The 24,098-nt window shown below is 40.2% G+C and overlaps 1 protein-coding gene across 7 annotated transcripts in view; it reads left to right on the top strand.

Annotated features, from left to right (window-relative positions):
- The first annotated feature begins 9,581 nt into the window (after window positions 1-9,581).
- Window positions 9,582-24,098, top strand: part of GLRB (glycine receptor beta) — a 68,529-nt gene continuing 54,012 nt past the window's right edge. For 2 of the 7 annotated variants that reach the window (XM_079920231.1, XM_079920238.1), the window contains exons 1-2: window positions 9,582-9,853; window positions 11,786-11,936. In XM_079920231.1, coding sequence (XP_079776357.1) covers window positions 11,815-11,936 — 122 coding nt within the window. In that variant the 5' untranslated portion in view covers window positions 9,582-9,853; window positions 11,786-11,814. Of the gene's footprint in view, window positions 9,854-11,785; window positions 11,937-13,070; window positions 13,276-24,098 lie in introns of those variants that run through there. The other 5 variants (XM_079920235.1, XM_079920232.1, XM_079920233.1 and 2 more) reach the window with 4 other exon arrangements.

The following is a 24,098-nucleotide window of genomic DNA, read 5'->3' as shown; positions in this document are numbered from 1 at the left end:
CAGTGTCAGAGATACAGCTCATAAAGCTTCTGGTGCAAGGTAGCGGATCCCTGCTTGTTCTGGGTCCCTGACCTTCCCCCCCGACCCCCCGACCCCATTTTCCCATGAGCTCCATCTTACTCATTGAAGATGGCAAACTGAAGCCTTAGGCTCTGAAGTTCTCTCTCTCTCTTTTTCTCTTTTAAACGCTCTCCTTTCTTTGCTTCCATGAATTTCCTTTCCTTATCAATTTTAACAATTTCCCCATCATTCTTCCTCTAAGTGTGAGCGTCCCCACAGACACGGCTGCACGTCTTATTCTGTATTTTCCCTCAGGGTATCGGTTGGCATTGTGCCTGATATCACCTCTGCTTCCCTGACTTTCTCCCAAGCACTGGCTTGCTGTCTCAGTCTCAGTGCCCCTGAAATAAAACACTTCATCCTTCTTCCCACCATTGCACTTCTTCTGTTCCATCTTCCTGTAGATATACCAATGGCAACCTACTCATCCAAGTTCAAAAACTGCGAGTTGCCTTTGAGCGCTTTTCACTATCCTCCACATTTAATCAGTTCTCTGTATCAACGGCATTGGCAGAATCCTGTCACTCATGAATCTCTCTTCTGCATTCCAGGTGCTATGACCAAAGTCCAGGTGTTATGATAGGTCTGAAATGGTTCCCTCCACCTTCAGAGTAAGAGAAGAAATCAATAACCTAATACGTAGCAGTCAATAAAGTTATGAACTTTATTGTTTACTGCCCCGCCCCCATCCCGCAAATGCATGTGTTGTAGCTCCAACCCCTGGTACCTCCAAATGTAGCCATATTTGGAGATAAGGTCTTCAAGAGATGATTAAGGTAAAACGAGGTTGCGAGGGAACAGCCCTCATCCAACAGGACTGGTGTTCTTAGAAGAAGCAGAGGAGACACCAAGGATGTGTACAACACAAGGATGGCCATGCAGCCAGGAAGCAAGAGGGCCGCCATCAGCAAGCCATGCAGAGACATCTCAGAGCAAACCCTGGTTGGGTGGTGGTCTCAGCCTTCCAGCCCCAGAACTGTGAGAAGCTGCATTTCTCTTGTTTACGTCACCCGGTCTTTGTAACTTTGTTGTGGCAGCTGCAGCAAACTAATACAGCACTGACCTTGGGTCAAGGACGTTTCAATACACAGGTGTCCTAATGCTGTCCCTCCAGTGCATAATAAGGCTGATCACGTGAGGAGAGAAAAGCAAGGTCTAGCAAAAGGAGCAAGCGCGATTGCAGATGGAGAGTGTCAGAGGCGGGATGCTGTTTCCCACGACTTTGTTTTCATTTAACACCAAAGTTTATTGTCAATTACTTAGCTTTGGGGAGAAGGTTCTTATTTTCAAATGTTGGAGAGTGTTATGTTTAGTGCTGGGGTTGGTAGGACGGGAGCAGCTGGAGGTAAGGGAAAGGGAGAGGGGAAGGCAGCGTCACGGCTCCTGGATACATGAAAGATGCTGAGAGTCGAAGCAAGGTGATGCAGCTGGTGGTGGACGGGAGGAGAGATGGAGAGGAAACGTTTGCTGTTAGCTGAGTGGAGGAGAAAAGCAAAGTTCTCATCATGGGTAGGTTTGTTGAATGAACGTCGAGTGAATGCTGCCTTCTGTTTTGTCACCTGTTGAGGGTGAGTAGGGAGCCGGGTGATGGAAGTTCGAGGACCATGGAGAATGAATGAAATAACCATGGAAACCAGAGCAAACGTAATAAGATTGCCGAGCACATAAAGGGCCCGTCTACTATAAATGCCATTAAAGCTGTTCTGTTAAGTAACTAATCCGTCCACTCAGTTTTGGAGAAAGCAGGTCGTGGGCTTCACGCAGGATTGGAATTTTGTCAAGGAGGGGTAGCAGAAGGACAATCGGAGTGTAGTGCAGGATATCGATAAGAAAGTTATTCCTTGAAACTGCCCAACCACGGTTTCTGTCATCCTGTCAGCCACTGAAATGAAATAAAACAAACCAAACACACAAGCCAAGAATAACTTCCCTGTCGTGCCTGTTTTTGGCCATCGGCACGCTTGGTTCTGCGACCCTCATCCTACCATGGGCCATCGTGCATCCTTAAGTCTGTGTCATCGATGTCTCTCTTATTCTCTGGACTCTTTTTATTTCCTGAGACGCTACCTACCGACAACTTCCTCAGTGTCTTCTTGTTTCTTGTCTGTCCCAACACTGTCTCCAGATGGCTGTTCAAGTAATCACTCTACAAAACAAATCCAATTACATAATTCCCTTCTCTTAAGACCCTTCCCAGCTTTATTTCAACCTATAAAATAAGCATCATTGTAAATGAGGCCCTTACTTGTCTGGTCCATGCACCCCTCCAGCTTCATTTTCTGTCATTCTCTCTCTTCCCTGAATCACAAATTCTTTATGTTCCAGAAAAATAAAACTCTGTGGGAAAATGTCCACACCATGTACTGTATATCTATGTCTCCACACCCACCTTTCCACTTGTTAGGAATTCCCTTTGGTCAATCTGGCACACTGATTCTCTAAAATCCAACTGAGACATCATCTCAATGAGAGATCGTAATCGTCTCCCTTCCCTCAGGCTGTTAATCATCACTCCCTCCTCAGGGAGCCGTGAATACCTCATACATGAGTCTTCTGTCATAATGATAAAACCCTGGCATTGGCAGGCAGATTCTTAACCACTGCACGACCACGGAAGCCCCCAAAGTAAATCTTTTTAAAAACATATACACCACCACGAAGCTCCGTTCACCATAAAATCTGAAGAGAATATTCCAGCAATATTGCTTTTTATCATTAAAATATTGTCTCTGCCCACCCACCCCCACCCCCACTTCTTTGGAATAATTATTTTGGTGACTATGGCTCTAATTCCTGTCTCCAAGAAGGAACACATGATTCTGAGAAGAAAGTCATGCATCCAGGGCTTTTCAAATGATCTTTTGAGAGATGGGTCATGAAAATACAAAGACGTAACTAATATACTAATAAAATAAAGCCATACACTCTGACATGCCAAAAAACCAAATCCATGGGCTTCCCTGGTGGCGCAGTGGTTGAGAGTCCGCCTGCCGATGCAGGGGACGCGGGTTCGTGCCCCGGTCCGGGAAGATCCCACGTGCCGTGGAGCGGCTGGGCCCGTGAGCCATGGCCGCTGAGCCTGCGCGTCCGGAGCCTGTGCTCCGCAACGGGAGAGGACGCAACAGTGAGAGGTCCGCGTACCGAAAAAAAAAAAAAAAAAAAAAATCCACGGCAAGCTAAAGTTGTTCTTAATGATAACATGATGAGCTTACTTTGTTTGGTGAGGCTGATTTTAAATCTTATTTTAAAACCATAATAATTTGATACATACCACAGTTTTATTTCTATAGCTTACTTTTAATATTTGTACAACCATTATACATTCACTTACTAATTCTAAAAAATAAATTGCTGAAATAGGAAGCCAGTTCTTGGTCATCATCTGTCATATCATAGACATAAACTGTAAATGGAGTTTACTGGTATGGCAAATAGAAAAACACTTCCAACAAAGACACAGATTTAGAATCCATGCAATGTGCATTTTTGGAACTTCCAGTTGATGTAGCTTGGTATTAGAAAACTTAGAGGAATAAATTCTTCATATTGTCCATAGATAATACTTCTCTAATATTAATTGTTTACCTAGGTCTTAAAAGAAAGAGGTAATAAGCAAAAGAAATGAACATTGACACTACTTACAAGTTTCTAAAAGACAGGTTTTGGGTTGCTTTCTAAACTGATGTGACACATCTGCTCTGGTTACCGGGGAAGACAGCTGTTGTTCAGGACACTTAAGGCATGAACTCCTGGAGGAGAGCATGAGATCTTCCCAGACTTGCAGCACTGCTGATGGGCACATTCAGAGCTGGTCAAAAGAGGCTACTATTTGTTCAGACTTGGTAAAAACTGAAAATACTTCTGGCAGAGATTCTGTTTCACTGGAAGATTTGTGGGCCTGAGTGACTGGCCATCTGCTTCTGCCCCAGGAACTGTCATCATTGCTTCAGAGAAGCATCTGGCTTCGAGCGGTAGGAACGAGCTGGTTTATCACATGCTAACTGCAAAGCAGAAGAATGAAAGACTCAACACACACAGAAAAGGCAGGAATGAGCGAGAGAGGGCACGAGAGAGAGAGAAGCATGATGTGAAAAAAATATATATGTTTATGGTAAAATGTTTATATATATATTTTAAAATAACTGGGAAAATTTAATTATGGGCAGAATTTAGGTGATACTAAGGGATTCTTCATTTTGTTAGGTGTGAAAATGACATTGTGGTAATGTGTGAAGGTGTCTGGTTTCCAGAGATGCATATGGGAGCAAGTATTGAAATAACATGACAACGCCTTTAACTACCTTTAAAAAGACACAGATAAAGCAAATGTTCAATTATTGATAACTGTTTTACGATGGCTATATGGGGGATTGCTGCACTGTTTAAATTCCAGGTCTATGTCTTTCTAACTGTAACCTTATTTACACTAACTCTTCCAGACAGAAAAATGGCTTCAATACAACTTTCTGCCCCTATTTAAAAAAAACAAAAAAGAATAAATAACTCACACAAACTGATCTGTGGATGACAGTTGCTTCATAATATCTATCTGGATGTTAAGAGCTTTGGTGAAAATCAGTGATTTTGATATTGGACTAGCCATGATAATGAAACTGTGTACAAGCTCCTGTGTCCTTGATTTTTTGAAGTAAAAGTCTGGGTCAAGAGCTAAGGATTAGGAATATGAAGATGTAGAAACAAATGTTAGCTGTTGGACTTGGAAACTGGTAACAATTTAGACTATAAACCAGCCACACAGCAGAATCACTGAACTCCCAGTTCCCTGAAAGATACAGATAAATGTCCGACACACAGTCCTAGGTTGTTTTTTATAGGAAGCAGACCCACCAGGTGAAAAGTGCTGACTGTAAGAACGCAGACCCTAGACCATCTGAAACCAGAAGGTTGATGATGCTTGAAACCTCACCTTGATGCCAGCCAACCTGAGACTCGTGCATGAGCTAATCATGCACTCTGCAGCCCCTCCCTCACGGGGCCTTTAAAACCCTTCCCTGAAAGCCATTAGGGAGTTCAGGTCTTTTGAGCATGAGCTGCCCATTCTCCTTGCTTTTGCCCTGCAGTAAACGCTGTACTTTCCTTCACCACAACCCAGTGTCAGTAGTTTGGCTTTTCTGCACACGGGCAAGTGGACCCAAGTTTAGTTTGGTAACAATAACACTAAATAATCATTAAGTTCACTTGCTTTTTCCTAAGTCATATTCTTAAAGTATGGTAATAGTATCATGTCATTAACAAAGAGGTGAGAAATTCTTCCTCTTCTTTTGCTAAGGACTTAGGACATACAGTATATCTAATTTATCTAAAAGCTGCATCATATAATGTCACTGCTTTTATAATGAATAATCTGGCAAAACATTAAAATCTTGAAAACCATACACCTCCAATCACAGATAGGTCCTCTCTATGGGGTAAGGGCTGTGGTGGATTAATAGAAGTTACAGTGGCCTTTGATGGTTCGGAACTGTTTCCTCAATTGGATGAGACAGAATACAATACTCAAATTCATAAACAGGAGTTTCTTACTCATATTTCTACTTTTATTTTCTCAAAATTACATCACAGTTAATGTGTTTTGGTTGTATATAAATGTTATTTTGGATGTCATTAGCTACTATTAAATATAAAATTTACAGCCACACAAAAATATTTTTAGTGCCCAGCTTCCAAAATCAGACATACTTAGGTGCATAGCTCTCTCAATCATGTATTAGGAATGTTATTAACAAACTTGGGAAAAGTTATATGATGCCTTTGGATCTTTATCTATGAATGGTAATAAGAAGAGTATTGCCCTCATGAAGGTGGAGAGGAGATAATAAATTTATGCAGCACCTGGAAAATAGTACACCCTCAATCACTGAAAATGATAATTATTATTATTGCTATTATATGGAACAGAAAGAAAAATTAAGTGAAAAACAATTCACATATTCATTAATCTTTAGGACCAACCTGACATTGGAAGTAAAATTCTGGATCTACTACTAGAACAGCCTCTTTCACTTCAACTTCCTAAACTGTAGCCAGAATTCTGTACAAGCCAAGTCTATGTCTAAAAAATAAGCTGCATTAACTCATGTGCAACTAAAACTGGAGTTTTAATGTTCTAATAGGACATTAAAGGTGAAATACTCCTATCTCTTCCCCTTCAACTCTATTATCCTGGAGAAACAAATTCCTTCTCTGAGCCTCTGGTTTTTCATAGATAATAAGTGTATTAACATAACTTGCAGTCAGAGCAGAAATACATGAAATAGAGACCAAAAGTAAAAACCAATAGAAAAGATCGATGAAACTAAGACCTGCTTTTTTGAAAAGATAAACAAAATTAATAAACCTTTAGCCAGGTTTAACAAGAAACAAAGAGGGCCCAGTAAATAAAATTAGAAATGAAAGAGAGGTTACAACTGATATCACAGAAATACAAACAATCATAGGGGAATTCTATGAACAGCTATATGCCAATAAATTGAACAACCTAGCAGAAATGAGAATTCTTAAAAACATACAATATTTCAAGGCTGAATCAGGAAGAAAGAGAAAATCTGATCAGACCAGTTACTAGTAGTGAAATCAAATCAGTTATCAAAAAACTCCAAATAAAAAAAAAGATAGCTTCACAGGGGAATTCTACCAAATGTTGAAAGAAGAGTTAAAACCTATCCATCTCAAACTGTTCCAAAAAAGTGAAGAGGAAGGAACACTTCCTAACATATTCTTAGAGGCCAACATTATACTGAAACCAAAACCAGGAAAAGATACTACAAAAAAAGAAAACTACAGACCAATGTCCCTGATGAACATAGATGCAGAAATCTTCAACAAAATATTATCAAACCAAATTCAACCATACATCAAAAGGATCATACATCATGATAAAGTGGGACTTATTCCAGAGATGCAAGGATAGTTCAATACCCACAAATCATTCAATATGATACACCACATTAACAAAACAAAGAATAAACACATGATCATCTCAATAGATGTGAAAGAGCATTTGACAAAATTAAAAATCCATTTGTGATTAAAAACCCTCAACAAATTTGGTACAGAGGAAACATATCTAAACATAATAAGGGCCATTTATGACAAACCCACAGCTAACCTCATACTCAATGATAAAAAGATCAAAGCTTTTCCTCTAAGATCAGGAACAAGACGAGAATGCCCACTCTTGCCACTTCTATTTAACAAAGTATTGAAAATCCTAGCGCAGCAATCAGACAAGAAGAAGAAATGAAAGACATCCAGGTTGTAAAGGAAGGAGTAAAACTGTCACTATTTGCAGATGACATGGTACCATATATAGAAAACCCAAAAGACCCCACCACAAAACTATTAGAACTAATTGATGAATTCAGCAATTTGCAGGATACAAAATCAGTATACAGAAAGCTGTTCCATTTCTATACAGCAATAATGAAATATCAGAAAGAGAAATTGAGAAAACAATCCCATTTACAATCCACCAAAAAGAATAAAATACCTAGGAATGCTTTCTTTAACCAAGAAAGTGGAAGATCTGTACTCTGAAAACTGTAAGACACTGATAAAAGTAATTGAAGACAATACTAATAAATAGATACACAGTATTCATATATTAGAAGAATTAATATTGTTAAAATATATTTTCTACCCAAAGCAATCTACAGAATCAGTGCCGCCCCTGTCAAAGTACCCATGGCATTTTCCACAGAATTTTATAATCCTAAAATTTGTATGGAATCACAAAAGACCCCAAATAGCCAAAGCAATCTTGAGAAAAAAGGACAAGGCTGGAGGTACCACACTCCCATATTTGAAATGATATTACACAGTTATAGTAATCAAAACAGTATGGTGCTAGCACAAAAACAGACACATAGATCAATGGAATAAAATAGAGAGCCTAGAAATAAGCCCACATGTACAGGATCAATTAATACGACAAAGGAGGCAAGAATACACAATGGGGAAAAGACAGCCTCTTTGATAAATGGTGCTGGGAAAACTGGACAGCTACATGTAAAAGAATGAAACTAGAACACTTTCCCATACCAGATACGAAAATAAACTGAAAATGGATTAGACTTAAAATGTAAGCCCTGAAACCATAGAATTCGGAGAAGAAAACTTAGGCACTATGCTCTTTGACATTGGTCTTAGCAATATTTTTTGGATCTGATTCCTCTAGCAAAAGCAACAAAAGCAAAAATAAACAAATGGGACACAAACTAAAAAGCTTTTGCACAGCAAAGGAAACCATCAACAAAACGAAAAGGGAACCTACCGAATGGAAGAAGATATTTGCAAATATGTCCAATAAGGGGTTAATATCCAAAATATATAAAGGACTCATACAACTCAATATGAAAACAAAGAAGCAAACAACCCAATAAAAAAATGGGCATAAGATCTGAATAGGCATTTTTCCAAAGAAGACATACAGATGGCCATCAGACACATGAATAGACGCTCAACATCACTCATCATCAGGGAAATGAAAATCAAAACCACAATTAACTATCACCTCACCTGTCAGAACGGCTATCTTCAAAAAAGACAAGAAGTAACAAGTGTTGGCAAGAATGTGTAGAAAAGGGAACCTTCCTACACTTGGTGGGAATGCAAATTAGTGCAGCCACTATGGAAAACAGTACGATGGTTCCTCAAAATTTTAAAAATAGAACTACCATACGACTCAGAAATTCCACTTTTAAGTATTTATCTGAAGAAAATCCAAAAAGATACATGCACCCCAATGTTCATAGCAGCATTATTCACAATAGCCAAGGTATGAAAACAACTGTGTCCAAGTTTATACGGCTTTAGTGATTCTGCTCAATTTAAGTGCGCTTAAAAGGTCAGGTTTTGAGAAATTGGAAATAAGACTCCGAGATGAAGTTAGATTCCAGGAGACTAGGCAGACGATGAAGGCACAGAAAATGTATGTTACCCGCTTTGGCCCAAGAAGGTCATTTGTTAGTCTACTGTTGGGTTTTTTTGGTTGTTGTTTGGTTTTTTTTTTTTTTTTTTTTCCCAAACTAATGGTCAGAAATAGACCCTAAACGATTCCAGCTCCTTGAAATGGTTTTCCTTCTGATCCAACCCCTGCCCTCACCACCCCCGCCCGCATCGTCTCCAGCCTCTGGCGGGGACCACATTCTCCCGCTAGACGTGGGGAGGGGACGCTCGCGCGGCCGGGACACCCCTGCCCTCCCCGGCCCCGGCCCCAACTCCGTCCCCATCTCTGTCCCCAACTCCGTCCCCATCTTTGTCCCCAACTCCGTCCCCATCTCCATCCCCATCCCCGTCCCCAACTCCGTCCCCATCAACTCCGTCCCCTACTCCGTCCCCAACTCCGTCCCGAACTCCGTCCCCATCAACTCCGTCCCCATCAACTCCATCTCCATCATCTCCGTCCCCATCTCCGTCCCCATCTCCATCCCCAACTCCGTCCCCATCTTCGTCCCCATCTCCGTCCCCAACTCCGTCCCCACCTCCGTCCCCATCTCCGTCCCACTCCGTCCCCAACGCCGTGCCCCTCTTCGTCCCCAACGCCGTGCCCCTCTCCGTCCCCAACGCCGTCCCCGCTCCCTTCCGCTGCCGCGCAGCGTCCCGACCGCACAGGCGCGGACCACACGGCGCAGGCTCGGCGGCCGGAGCAGGCGCGTCAGCCCATCTCGGGGACGCGGGGACGGGGACGCGGGGACGGGACGCAGACGCTCCCCCCGCACCGGCGCGTCCGGCCCGAGCGCGCGTCCTCCGGGGCTGCGGGCGGGGCGCCAGGGTAGGTCGGCTCCGGGGGGAGGGGTGGCGCGGGGGTCCGGGATGAGCACCCCTTTGGCGAGGCCTGGCCGGGGCGCGGGGCGCCGCGGCGGCGGGAGGCGGAGGCGCAGCGCCTCCCGCGAGTCTGCGGTGGAGGTGAGCTTGGCCGCAGGGGTGCAGTCGGCGGCGTTTGGTCTGCGGGGCCCGTCAGCCCCTGCCGCTGCCCCCTTCGGGAGGTGTGGGTGGGCGCAGAAGGACGGGGTGGCATCTCTCTCTCCGCCCTTCAGACCTCCAGGACGGCCTCGGGCTTCCTGGCGCCGGGAGGGAAGGCGGGCGCAGTCCCTGCGGCCGTGGGCACAGGTGTCGGGGCCGGATGCCGCCGCTGGCTGGGGTGCGGGGCAGGGAGTCCAGTGCTGCGAGGTGACCGCGGGCAGCTGTGGGCCTGGTGAGCCCCTCCGTCGTCTTCGGGAGAGAGGACCAGGGAGGCGTCCCCTCCTGCTTGCTTAGGGCTGCGAAGGAGAAACGTGAGAAGATCAGACTTCCTGGGAGTAAGAGAGATGAAAAACGTGACACAGGAGAAGCCAAATTATGAGGGGGAGCTGGGACTTCCGTGAACGCTGAGGAGTAGACCGGTCTCTTCCTGTGCAGGAAACAGTGAAGGAGACACTTTATGGTTTGGGAATTAAAGATGCGGAAGAGGTCTAAATAGTACAGGGTTTAGGAGATGCTTAAAGGTTTTTTTTGTTTGTTTGTTTGTTTTTTATGTATCAGATAGGCAAGAATGTAGTTCTCCTGGAGCATGGAAAATGTTATTAAAATACAGCAAAGAAGAGTATTTGGAGAAGGCTGACTATATTTGCTATTTTATTTCATACAATGTTGCCTAGAATTTCTGGAGTCAGAAATCATCATTTGAATGATAAATGTCAGTATCATGTGAGTGGGAAAGCCAAAAGCTAACTTAAATCAATGAGCACCTTTTTTGGGTAAAAGGTAACTGCGAATTTAATGTACATAAATAAAAACAATGAATTTAGACAGTGAAACTCTTTGATAATAGTTTTTTCTTTTTTCTCTATCAGTCCTTTAATACTTAGAATTATCTTTTTTTTCGAGAATAGTTTTATTGGTTTTGAAAAAATATACATGCGAAAGTCAAAGAACAGAGGAAATTTAAAAAACAAAACATTGATTTAAATGACCTAGTCCGTCGTAACCATCTTAAAACCGTGTAAACATCTTTCCATGTATCTTGTAGGTTTGAGCAATGAGAATTTTTTTTAAAGCCAAGTAGCATTTATGCAAGTAAAACAAATCACAGACACTGTACATAATTATACATGAAAACACACATGATGTGATTTTAAAAGTCTAAAACTGGACTTCAAAGATGGAACTTAGAGTTCTTTCTTCAGAAGAGAAAGAATAGAAAATTATACTGAATATATTTAATAAGCTTAAAATATGATAAAATCTTTTTTTAAAAAAATACTTATTTATTTTTATTTTTGGCTGTGTTGGGTGTTCGTTTCTGTGCGAGGACTTTCTCTAGTTGCAGCGAGCGGGGGGCCACTCTTCATCGTGGTGCGCGGGCCTCTCACTATCGCGACCTCTCTTGTTGCGGAGCACAGGCTCCAGACGCGCAGGCTCAGTAGTTGTGGCTCACGGGCCTAGTTGCTCCGTGGCATGAGGGATCTTCCCAGACCAGGGCTCGAACCCGTGTCCCCTGCATTGGCAGGCAGATTCTCAACCACTGCGCCACCAGGGAAGCCCCAAAATATGATAAAATCTTAATGTTTGCACCTGTATGCAAGACAGATGTTTGCCACAAGCAATGAGAACTTGATGTACAAGACACCCTTGTCCATTGGGTAGTAATGGTCGTACTCCTTAAAGAGTCGTGTAGTTACCGTTTGCCTCATAAATGTAAACATTTTCTTGTTCTTTCTTGTAGATCGATCTCCTGAAATTTAACTTTTCAAGATGAAGTTTGTATTGGCGGTGGCCTTTTTTATTTTAATTTCCTTGTGTGTTGAAGAAGCCTGTTCTAAAGAGAAGTCTTCAAAGAAAGGGAAGGGGAAAAAGAAGCAGTACCTATGCCCATCGTATGTTCTTCATGTCTTATATTCTTATATGGAGAAATATTATTGCATTTTTCATCAAAGTGGTTTATTGAAACACATAGCAACAGAACTTTCCCTATTAGAATTGCACCCATTTGTTTCATAGGTAGAAAGTGACAAAGTGAAGAGGGCTTTACAATGGGAAAGCTAATTCTCAGTATGATAAAGGTAAAGTTTTATAAAGTTTTGTTCGTGCCCTGGGCTTCTGTAATTTTCATACATCTTTTATAAAAGTAGAAAAAAGTTTCTATTTCTTTCTTACCCTGAATGTGCAACTTTCGCTGGTTACTGAGATTCCCTGCTTTGAGCAAATGCCAGTTCAAAAAGTTGACTTTGAAAAAAAATACTACTGAAATTGAATATTCATTTAAAAAATCAGATTGCTAGACTATGATTTTAAGGTCTATTTAATTCACATTAAGGCATGGCAGGAGAAGAATTACGTGGTAGATCCATTTTCCATTTCAATGGGGTTTTTTTGGGTAAAAGATTTATCTTAGGAAATAAGTATATTTCTCAAAAAATGTCATTAAATTTGAAGTTACCTGTAAAAACAAAATCTAAATCCAATTCCCACTCCCTCCCCACTCAGAAAAAAAACAGCAAAAAAATTTTATGGTTTGGACTCCATTTAAAAGAAAAATAAAGTGTTACTATTACTGGTGAATAACAGTAAATAATACCCAATAGTTAGAACAATTGAACAGTATATAAATCAATAACCTTCACAGAATATGTGCTTTTAAGTAATAATGTTAGAACATATGCAGTAATGTGGAGTAAGAATTAAGTTGCTGGTACTGGTTATTTTTACATTAAGATTTCCGAAGTGCTATATTGATCTCAGGTAACATTATTCCAGCATCATCACTACTTAAATATTGATTATTATAGTTTCATAGATGTTTCATAAGAATTATTAAGATACCTTCTGGGAAGTAAATTTTGTGAAGAAAGGATATTAGAGTTGGTATTTTGGAATGGACGTCTGTATGAATATGTGAGACGGAAGGTCTGGGGACGGTATGGTGACCCATATAAAGTCCCGTAGTACGTAAAGCTCTCTGTTAAGAAATACCTCCTAGTTTTCAGCGTTAACAGTCCTGCTTCTTCCAGTCTACACAGCCTGACGTCAGGGCCAGGCTTCTGGGTGTGACAGGATGGCCCCATCCGCCCTACTGAGTGTGACTCATCTTCACCGATAAGAGTGTTTGAGCTGCAACCAGGGGACTCGCGTTTTCGGGAACTGGACACGGTCAGGCCTTACTCTTCCCAAGGATAAGGACACCTTGTCATATTTTGGATATCCTTCATTTTAACGGTTTGTTGGATAAATCTTGGCATATTGATGTGAACTCTTGTATTTGTCTTGAGGGCGCGCTGATCCTATGTGTGGAGTCAAGCCATCTGTGGTCAGTCGGGTTCCGCTCTCTGTGGAAGCTGATGGGGCTCCTGTCTCCCTCGCCCCAGCCTGCTTCCCCCCCCGCCCCCCCATGCTGTTAAATGTCATGAATCACAGCTCTGAATGTGGCAACTGCAGGCCTTACGGCTGCCGTGTACCTTACAAGAGTCTTTTAGAGGGCATCCTATTTCTTCCCAGAACTGCGCTCTTGCCTTATATGTAAACTGACTGTATATGCTTAGGCTGTCTCTGGTTAGGACAGATTTTTAACATTAAATCTGATAGATAAAGAGTGAAACAATGAAGGTTCTCTTTGGTGCATATGGAAACCTCCAAGCGGAAGGCCCAACATACACGTGGTGAGCCCGTATCGCAGTGTTTTAGGTATGTTGAGAAATTAAAGTTTTATCTCTGAAATTTTCTACCACAGTTTTCAAATTTTGATTATATTACTTACTTTCTTCAATTATGAGACTGAATAAAGCTTTATTAACAGGAGCCCTGGTGATACTGCCCCAAAGCCAGCTTATTAACAAGTAGATGTACTTTGGAGAATTACATTTGCATATTTTTTGTTTGAACATTTTACTAAGAATTTTGAGTTCATGGTCACTGAACTTCTGAAGGCTAAGGTTTTCTCTGGCTTTTGTTGGATCCATTGTATTAAATTTCTTTGAATATCCAGGTTGGGAATCTCAGTTACAATAACGGGCTGCAGACTATTTGTTTCTCAGCGGATGGTCCAGTTTGCCCGTCCTGTGTAAGCTGACTAAGAATAAAACATCTCGATTAAGAGGAATACTTGAGATCACAAAACCCGGAAGTTACGTACAGGCTTCCATACACTCCTCAATATGGTGAAATCTTGCCCCGTGATGTTCTGATTTCTTTACATTTTTTTTTGAATAGAGTTGAAGAGCAATGGTGTTGAACGGATATATGCAGTTGATGTGTTGTGCACGTGTAGTAAACAGGAGCAGAAACTTCCCTTTTTATTCTTGAAACGTTTCTTCCCAAAGATTGGAAATAAGAGGAAAACTGTTTCTAAATGTAGAAAGGACTTAAGACCCTTCGTACTCTAGGTTGATGTGGAGCTGGAATCGTATGATACTCTCTCCCTGGCTCTTTATGATTTTTTTAACCTTTAATTGTTTTGAGAAGCTCGAAAATGATAAATTTATGCTGTTATTCATTGTTTTTTGGTGTGTAACTGGAGCAGCGGTACCAGGTTGCCAAACTACCTGATAAATTTGAGTCCCAAAATTTTAGAAATTCAGTATATATTAATAAATACACAGTAAACTTTAAATTAGAAGCTATGTTTTAGATTAAGTCCTTGGACACTGTTTAGCTTTTTATTTTAAAGCTTGAATTTGACACTGACCTGACTCTATGGGTCTTCTGATTTCCTATACGTTCTGCCTCAGCGATTTTGTCCAAATCTCTGGCTGTACCTCCATCTGTGCACTGTTAACGCCTAAGGTGCTGTATGCAGCCCAGCCTCTCTGAAGACTGTACCCATACATCCACCACTTCTGCCTGGTTATCCCATCTTGATCTTAAAACTCAATTCAAAATGATAAAAACCCGAGTACGTCTCCTAATACGGTGTTTCCATTTGCATCCTTTGCCATCCAAACTCAGATCCTAGGGGTTACCTAGGACCCCCTCTTTCTACCTTAGCTTCTCAAGTCCAGTCGTTGCCGAGACTTCCACGGTCAGAGTCTGCGCCATCTTGTGAGTGTGTCCCTCACTTCCATCCCCATCGTGACGCCGCTGTCACTTCTCCCCCCAGCCTTTCTAGTGAGCTCGTTATTGGTCTCCCTCTTCTCGGCTTCCTCCACCAGTCCCTACCCCACCCGGACCCTAGAGTGTATTTTCCACAGCGTACTCAAGCCACTCCAGCGCTTAGAGTCCCCTGAGGGACTCCATAACCTTTGGGAAAGGTTCTGATTTCTTGGCTCAGCACGCAAAACTCTTGCTGAACTGGCCTCTGACGCCTCCGTCTGTCTCTTTGCTTCCCGATCACGCCCTTACTCAAGTCTCATCCACACTTGCTCTTTCACACTTCCGAAGTGTTCTTCCCTTTACCAAAATGCCAGAGGTTTCCTTCTTCCATGAGTTAACCCTTGCCTCAGCGGTCTTATGAAAATCCACAGCGATAAATACCACGTGTTCGCTGTCGACTCCTGTATCTGTGTGCCCGGCCCAGATCTCTCTGAAGAGCACCACATCCATACATCCAACACTTGAATCTGACTGTCCCGTAATGACCCCACACTCAAACTTTGTTGTCTCCTTTGGGAAACCTTTTTTTTTTTTTTTTCCATATTATAAAGTGTTTACTATTTCCACCACCTGTTAACAAAAAATTAAAATTAATGCCGGCCGCTGAATCAGAAATCTCTCTATATGTGCGCATGTATATGCCTATATATACACACACGTATTCATATGCTTTTGCTTTCTTTAAATATGCAGAAAAATTCTGACCATTAATGGAATCATTTCTGAATTATTGCACGTGACTCTTGCTTAATTATTCACAGACGCCTAACACCATAATGCATTGAATATATGCGCAAGCAGACACTAGCAAAAGACTCCAGGCCATCCTTGCTTCCTGAATAACATAATTTCAGCTACATATAATGTTCCTTTATTACATGCTAAGTACAAGGATAGATTTATTTTTGTTTTTTAAACATTATGAAATGGTTAAATTATAGATTCTATAACATTTTAATCCTGACTGATTTTCATAACCCATCTTGCAAGGTGGATATCTATTTTTTTTTTTTTTAACATCTTTATTGGAGCATAAACCTTTCTTAATCCTGACGGTCTGATTTAGACAATCACACTCTGTGCCTTCGAGGTTCCCTAATTGCCTATCGTGCTTATAAAACTACGTGGTGACATCAGCTGTAATTGTCTGCTCCCCCTACTAGATGGTAAACTCCGCGAGGGCTTGTCTTACTGACTTAGTCACCAGAGATCAACATCATGCCTGGTTCAAAATGTACGTGCCATAAACATTTGTTTAAAGAGTGAATACAAACTCAAGATCGTTGACCCTTACAAGTCACTGTATCTGGATTTTGTTACAGTACTTGAAAATAATTTATATGATCTCCCTGGACAGTATTTAGACATATAGTCTTAATATAAGGAGAAGAAGGGAGTTAATGTCTAGGTTATTGGTAGAGCGTCTTCAGCCTGGAAGATGCTTCCTGGTGAAAGTCTGGCCTTCTCGTGATAAACATCATATCAATGACTAAAATAAACTATACAGAGGAAACATCCAGGTGGAGAGTAATGTGATACTGAAACATATGGTGGGTACGTGAGACAGAATTAGGATCTAACATGACCTTGGAAGTCCAAAGCGATGGGCTGAATCTAACGAGACTGAAGTATAAACTGCACTTTGGTTCAGAAATCATGTGTGCAAGTATAGGATGGGGAAAGCAATGTGGCTGAACACACTTGGAAAAAATATTAAATAGTGTTGTAACCATAATACAAGTGAATAATAATATACTGTAGTATAGTATAATATGACATAATACAATATGATGTATAATATATGTACCTGATGCAGATGAGTAGCTCTGCACGCTATCTTTCCATCCCAGCTAAATATAACTATATGCATAGTTACTTAAGAAAGAAATCAGTGTTCTTATTTTACCAATTCTGTGTGAAGCATATTACTAGCCTTAAAAGAATTATATTATTTAAAGCAAGACTTACAGAGATTTCTGCACTGTGCTGGTCAATACCTTCAGCGGAGAGAAATAAGAATAGTTGAGGTAATTAAAATAATGTCATATTAGGAAGTGCTGAAGGAACTGAGGTATTTGACAGGTATCTTCAATTTTGTGAAAACTTGTGATTCAGATGACAAAGTAGACTTTGCTGCTTGGCACCAATACTTACAACCAGGACTAATGAGTAGAACCTCGAGAAGGGATATTTTTGGCTCCAAATTAGCAAGAACTTTCTAATAGCATTCTGCCAGATATAATTGCCTGGGAACAGAGGCAGTGGAGCTCACAGCAACCCCAAGCCACGGGGGATAATTACTTGCAGGCATACTTTATAGAAAGTTTGAGCCTTGGGTAGGTAGTTTGGCAGACAGAGGTGTTTAAGGACATTTCAATTTGTGAGATTTTTAAGAGTCTTTGACTCTAGTATATTGTATGTGATGACGGTCTTATGATTATCCAATTGCAGAATGATATAGAAAGAATCGCCTTTTAAAAATTTAATCTCCACCCAGATTGAAAGAGCTTGGCTGCTAATTTTGGTACGTTGTCGTGGAGAGCTCTACCATATAAAATAAGTATACCTTGGTCTAATAATCAGGACTTAAAAACTTGCAGTGGTAGCATTTCTTCTTGAAATGTCACAAGTAATCAGGTTGTTTGAATATCTTTCAAACTCAGACCATCTTTTCTCTTTTCTGACCTAAACCAATCGGAATAAATATGTCAAGCTACTGTTAATCTCAAGAAATAATGATTGAGGGATGACGAATATTAATTATCTGAGCAATGCCTGCCATAACTGATGAGAAGAAGGCTTAGGTTTATGGATCTGTGTTTATACGTCTATTGTAGATGAAACCAGAACATTCTAAAATATACTTTCGGAATTCTTGATTGAATGAACAAAAACAAAACAAAACAGAACTATTTGAACCAAAACCAAAGCATTATTTGTCATTTCTCTTTGTACTCATAGCAGACACAGTAACACTTTTTAATACTGAATTTGGCCCGACTGTAACCTCTTGACACATACTGACATTTTTGTCATCGCTGAGTTAGGGAACTTTCTACCATTTGTTGAGGACTGTTTGAATTCCAGGCATCTGATAGCTCACCGTAAGTGTAACTAATTTGCTTACAAGTTACATTTGAAATCTTTCTCCCATTTTGGGCCCAGACTTGTACCTTAGGTGTGAAGAAGCATCATAAGGAGCCCTTAATTGATCCTGGAGGAGGACTGCTATTATTTCTATGACTGTTCGGTCATGTTTGCATGTATTTACTTCATCCTAATGATATTTCCTCCAAACTGTTGGTACTCTAGCTTTAAAATCATGACATGAAGATTTATGGTTCTGTGTGTGTAATGAGAAACAATTTGATTACTTTTTATTAGTTTCTTCACAACCTAAAAAAGTTGTGTGTGCATAAATGTGTTTGATACCAATATGAGATTTTTTTTGTCTCCTTCAGAGAGATACCATTTAATGGTAGTATTCATCGACATCAGTTCTGTGTAGTATGAAGGGTTGGGTTAAGTATAATGTTAGCCATTTTCTTCCTATTCTGATTTTATTCCCTGTTATTCATTAATAGAATGGATTGATTTCAGTTTAGTTCCATTTCCTTACTTCCTAATGGAAATGTTCAAGATAAATACATTGGCCCAAAAATGAAAGGCTGATTGGAAATGGATAAGGAGAATCTGTACAATGGATATAATTGAAAACTGCCAGTATTATTATTACTATAACAAAGGTAGATCAAATTTTTCATTGATGGGCAGTTATGTATTTTCTTACTACCTAACAAACAATTCTGATTTAATGGCATGATATTATTTTGCAGTCAACTGAATTAATGATCTTCCCTTTCCAAATAATTTCCTAGATTTTGAAATCGGAATCCTCATTATTTTAGTTATTCCAGCATGAAACTTAAATGGAACCTGTTTTCTCTTAAAATGATCTCCTGTATCTGTCCTGTTCATTGCATCTCCTCTTACCGTCATTTTCAACATAGTCTGTTAAAATAGTTTCCTAATTACTTGCCGTATTTTTTTCCCCGCTCATTATTATTCGTCTTACATACCGTTTCCATATTCATCTTGTTAATCTTATGTTGCAGACCCACAATGTCTTCTTATTCCCTCAAGGATCCAGGGCAGACTGTTCACTCTGACTTTCAAAGGTCTCTCTGATTTACATGCGGAACTTTGTGCGAAACTACTCTCTCATCTTAGAAAGGCTGATCTGTCCTTGTGCCAACCTGCCACTGCTTATGCTTAGACATGCTTATGGTTATAGAGCGACAACCTCCTGCTTAATCTACGCAGTCCTTCAGGGCTCATCTCAGTCATTACCTTGCCTGATGAAACCTTTTAAACGATTAGAAGTGTTCACTGAAAGTAAGATTAGTGCAAATTATTAGCATGCTATGGCTGTTAATGCATTAAGGTCTTGGACCTTGTTAGAAATACAGTGTTTGCAGAGGAAAAAAAAGGGTTAATTTCGTGGTGGGTATATCATACCTGGAACATTGTGTTGAATTCTGGTTGCATTCGTTTGTGAGGATTGGATTTACGTGGGAGTTTGTTCAGATAATCATGATCAGCGTTTGCAGGAACATGAGAGTCTGTGGTTTGATAGGTTTACCGTGGGTTATTTTCTTTAAGAGTAGATGAGTAATCCACCATTGTGAGGAGTTTTCATATAATAGGAGCTAGAATTCATATTTAGACCTCAAGTTATAGAACCAAGACCAAAGAGAGAAACATAGAGGAAGACATTTCCATTTGAAAGGATACGATATAACTATCCAACAATATAACTATCCAAGGATTTCCTTGGGAGGTTCTTTGTCACCAGCACCTCCCAAGCTTGGGTAGGGACACTACCTAAACGTAGCATCACTGGGAAGTTGCCGAATTTAAAAGTTCTTTTCACCAAGGTTTCACGAGCTTATGATTAGAGCTAAAATTAAACTCCCTCTTCTTGATCTCTTAGAATCCTTTTTGTGCATCCTGTGTGTTTTGACACTTGATTAGATTTAATAGTAATATTCTTCCTATGATACCTTTTATTTTCTAGTTGAAATGTATATATTGTGTTAACTCTTCAGCCAGATTATAAATACTTGAGATGAGATGGCTCTCCCTCTCTCTCCACTTTCATTACAGTATATACACTTTCATTTAGTAAGCATACATGAAGCTCTGATTCAAGGAATTTTGAAGTAGGAAGAATATATATATATATACACACACACTTTCGTAAAGATACACACTTTCGTATATATATATAGTTTCATATTCTGCCTATTTCAATGTTCCCTGCATTTCAGCTATGTTTATACTTACTAAACCAAATGGAATCAAATGGGTGACTGATCAAATAGAAAAATCATAAATTAATCTTTTGATGGGTCAGTGGCTCTCTGGGACCATGTTTAGAGATCACCTTGAAACATGCATTGTTTAAAATTCCCTTTGTATGTCTGCTTAATCTAGATGGATAAAACCTTGGAATTTGGGAGAAAGCCCACTGCGGTATCTCAATTAGGACTTTTGTTGATGGGCTTTATAACTTTCAATAAGTCATTTAATTTATTTAGGTCTCAATTTTCTCATTCTTATGGTGAAAAGTTTCATCTCAGTAGTTTCCTAATTTCAGTCATTCATTCCAACTCTATCTATTATGATGCAGTCAAGTTTTATTTATGATTGTTTTGCTACCTTTATATTCAGGGCTCACTATTCTTGTTTTTGTCAAGATTTTTCATTTTCTGATTTAGAACTAGACAAGCCTAACCAATGGAAAGAGAATACACAAAATTCTGTTTCTTAAGCAAGTTAATTACTAAGGGATCTAATTGCAGAGTTGACTTATCAAAATGTAGGTATGTAACCATCCTCCCAAGTAGGAGAATCACATGTGTGCAAGATAAATTGTACCCATTCTTAACTCTATAATTTTTCACAAACTGAGGAATTTGACTTACAAAAATGTGTCCTGTGTTTGTCTTTTGTTTTCTTTTGGAGGTGAATAATTTCTGTAATGCAGTAAAGGATAGAGTATCTTTGCCGAAGTCTCCTGTATTCTTCTTGAGCTACTACCTGAAAAAAGCACATCACTGCGGTCCTCCAGAGAGCAGAGAGCACGTCATAAATGAGTCCCTTTGCCCTCAACTTGGAAATTTACACTTAGAATTCAAGAAGCAAATTATTCAAATTTATGTACCTACAAATAGCTCCTCTGAGAGATGATGTAAATAGGAAATTACCTTTCTAAGAGCTCTGATTGGAATAACAGCAAAACAATGATTCAGTCACTAATAGACTTTGTTGGAGAATGTGAGACATCTGACCTTTATTAGTCCTCCTGTGAGAAAACAGTAGGAGGAATTCTTGATGATTCGGGGGAGTTTAGGACTCCACTCCCAAGAGTAACCTGATAGAAAAGGCCCACATTTAATGAGTGGACTCGTAGCCTTCTTTGCGTCTGTGTTCAGCTCTCAGTTACACCACGGACGTGGCTGCTGAGATAATCCAAAGGTCGTATTGCAACATCCTTTAATATCTCCCAGGAGTTCCATATGTATTTGACTGGAATATCTGTAATGTTTTCGGTTTCATTCTACAAATGTTGTTTGGAATCTCCATTGGTTTATTTTGTGTTGATGTAGCCTTGGCTGGGTCTTCATTGTGGTGCCTCAATTCTTCACTGGCCCTTAGTGGCTCCATGTTTCTCTTTCCCTAATAATGTTTCAGTCCTTGATCAATACCCCTTTCAGTCTTCACCTACGATACGAACTTCCACTTTAAAGAAAAAAAATAGAAGTTGCTGGACTCGCGCTCACTCACCCCTCCATCTTCCCTCCAGAGCTGCCTGTGGCAACATCCTTTCTCTTCTCCTTGGCTCCTGACCCAGAGGAAGAGGGACATCCTTTTCTGAGTCCTGGATTCCGTCCCCCACCCCCTTCTGAGACGCGCCCCATCACCACACTCTGCTTGCCCATGCTTCATATCTTCTCTTCTTTGGCTCCTTTTTCTAAGGGCTTAAAACTACGCTGAAGCGTCGCCTACCTGAAAAAATGCAGTTTTTTTGTTTGTTTGTTTGGCTGCACTGCATGGCATATGGGATCTTAGTTCCCCAACCAGGGATTGAACCCGCATCCCCAGCATTGGAAGCACGGAGTCTTAATTGCTGGACCGCCAGGGAAGTCCCAAATGCACATTTTTTGTATTCCTATTTCATCAAATTTGTTTTTTCCTCTGTGTTCATTGTCACATTTCTTAAACTGACAGCCCACAATTTCAGCTCTAATTCACAATTTTTTCCTTTTCTTTACTTGAATTTCTTTGAATTGAAAAAGCCAGACATTATTGTTGTAACAAAGGAAACAGTAGAACCACTTAATTCTCCTATTAGTATTGACTCCTGCCACCATTCTGTTTTTTGATGAAGATATTTATTTTATTCCTTTTAAGCAAATCTGCAAAATTTCTTCGGAGTCCTTACTTTACTTGACAAGGACAAATGATTGTCTTCTGCGTCCTGAAGTGATCTCTTACCCTCAACCCCTCTGCCCTGATTTGCCTTCCAGCTTTGCATCTGCCTCTCCTGCTACCCCTGATTAGACACCTTCCTAGCTATTCTTTTTTGTCTGTCCAGAAATAGTGGGTTTTGCCACATATTCATATCCTGGATGTTGCTAGATGTTCATCTTGGTCCTTTTAGCTTCTTACTTATCGCTCTTCCCCTGAGTAATTTCTCCCTGTGTCTGTGGTTACACACACATCCTTATCTCCAGGTGTAACTAGTCTTGTGAGTTCCAGGGCACTATTTGTAACTTCCTACTGGACCTCAGAGTTAATATATCAAACCAGCTCTGCCATCAGCCTTCCTCAGCTCTCCACCCAGCCTTTCATGAGAAACTGCTGAAACATCTTCCATTCTGTCCCGGACGCTCACCTGGGTCATCTCATCAGTTACTCATTCTGTTGATTCTTGCTCAGAAATGACTCTTGCATCCGGCTATTTCTCTGCATCTCAACGGGTGTGGTCCTTGTTGGGTTCTAATCATTTCACCTTGAAGCTGTTGTTGCAGGGACTTCCCCAGACTCCTGCATTCCATCCTGTCCTCTGTAGTTCATCTTCTATAACAGCGGCTCTCAAACTTTGGTCTCAGGACCCCTTTCCAATCTGAAGCATCTTTAAGGACACAGTGAGCTTTAGTTTATGTGGGAGTTATCTATTGATGTTGCCTTGTTATAAATTGAAACAGAAATTTTAAAAAATATTTATTAAATTACCTAAAATATACTCATTGCAGATTAACATGAATAACTTATTTTTATGAAAATTAACTATATTTTCAAAAATAAAAAAATAGTGCGGAGAGTGGCATTGTCTTACAATGTTCCTATCTGTTCAGTGGCTGGCATAATGGAAGACAGCTGAATTCTCATAGCTGCTCCTGGATTCCGTTTGTTGTGATATACTGTTTTGGTTGAATTAGGTGAAGAAAATATGACCTCATGCCGACATATAATTGGAAAAGGGAAGAGTATTTCAATAGCCTTTCTATAATTATGAATATCCCTTCTTAATGCCATGCCAAAATTGGACAAGTGATAGTTCCTTAAAAGTTAGTTGTGATGTAAAATCTGAAATCAGATCAGTGAACATTTTGATCTCTGTTGTATTAAAATTTGCTGGTCTTTCATTTTGAATGGCTTTTTTTTTTTTTTTTGCCCAAACATGAATTTATAACATGCATCGATCATTTGGAAAATATTGGTTTGCTGGGTTTTACAGATCTTCCAAATGTTGACAGGTTTCATTATACAGTATCAAATAATCACATCCATTTACTATTACTTTTGATCTCACTGGAAAGTCTGTTAGTATCAGCAGACCGGCAGCAAATACCCTCATTAGTTTTTCTTGAACTTACAGTCTTTCT

The sequence above is a fragment of the Stenella coeruleoalba genome (genome assembly GCF_951394435.1).
Source record: "Stenella coeruleoalba genome assembly, chromosome: 4".
NCBI lineage: Eukaryota > Metazoa > Chordata > Mammalia > Artiodactyla > Delphinidae > Stenella > Stenella coeruleoalba.
Note: the sequence above shows the minus strand (reverse complement) of the source record. Positions and strands in the feature narration are given on the sequence as shown.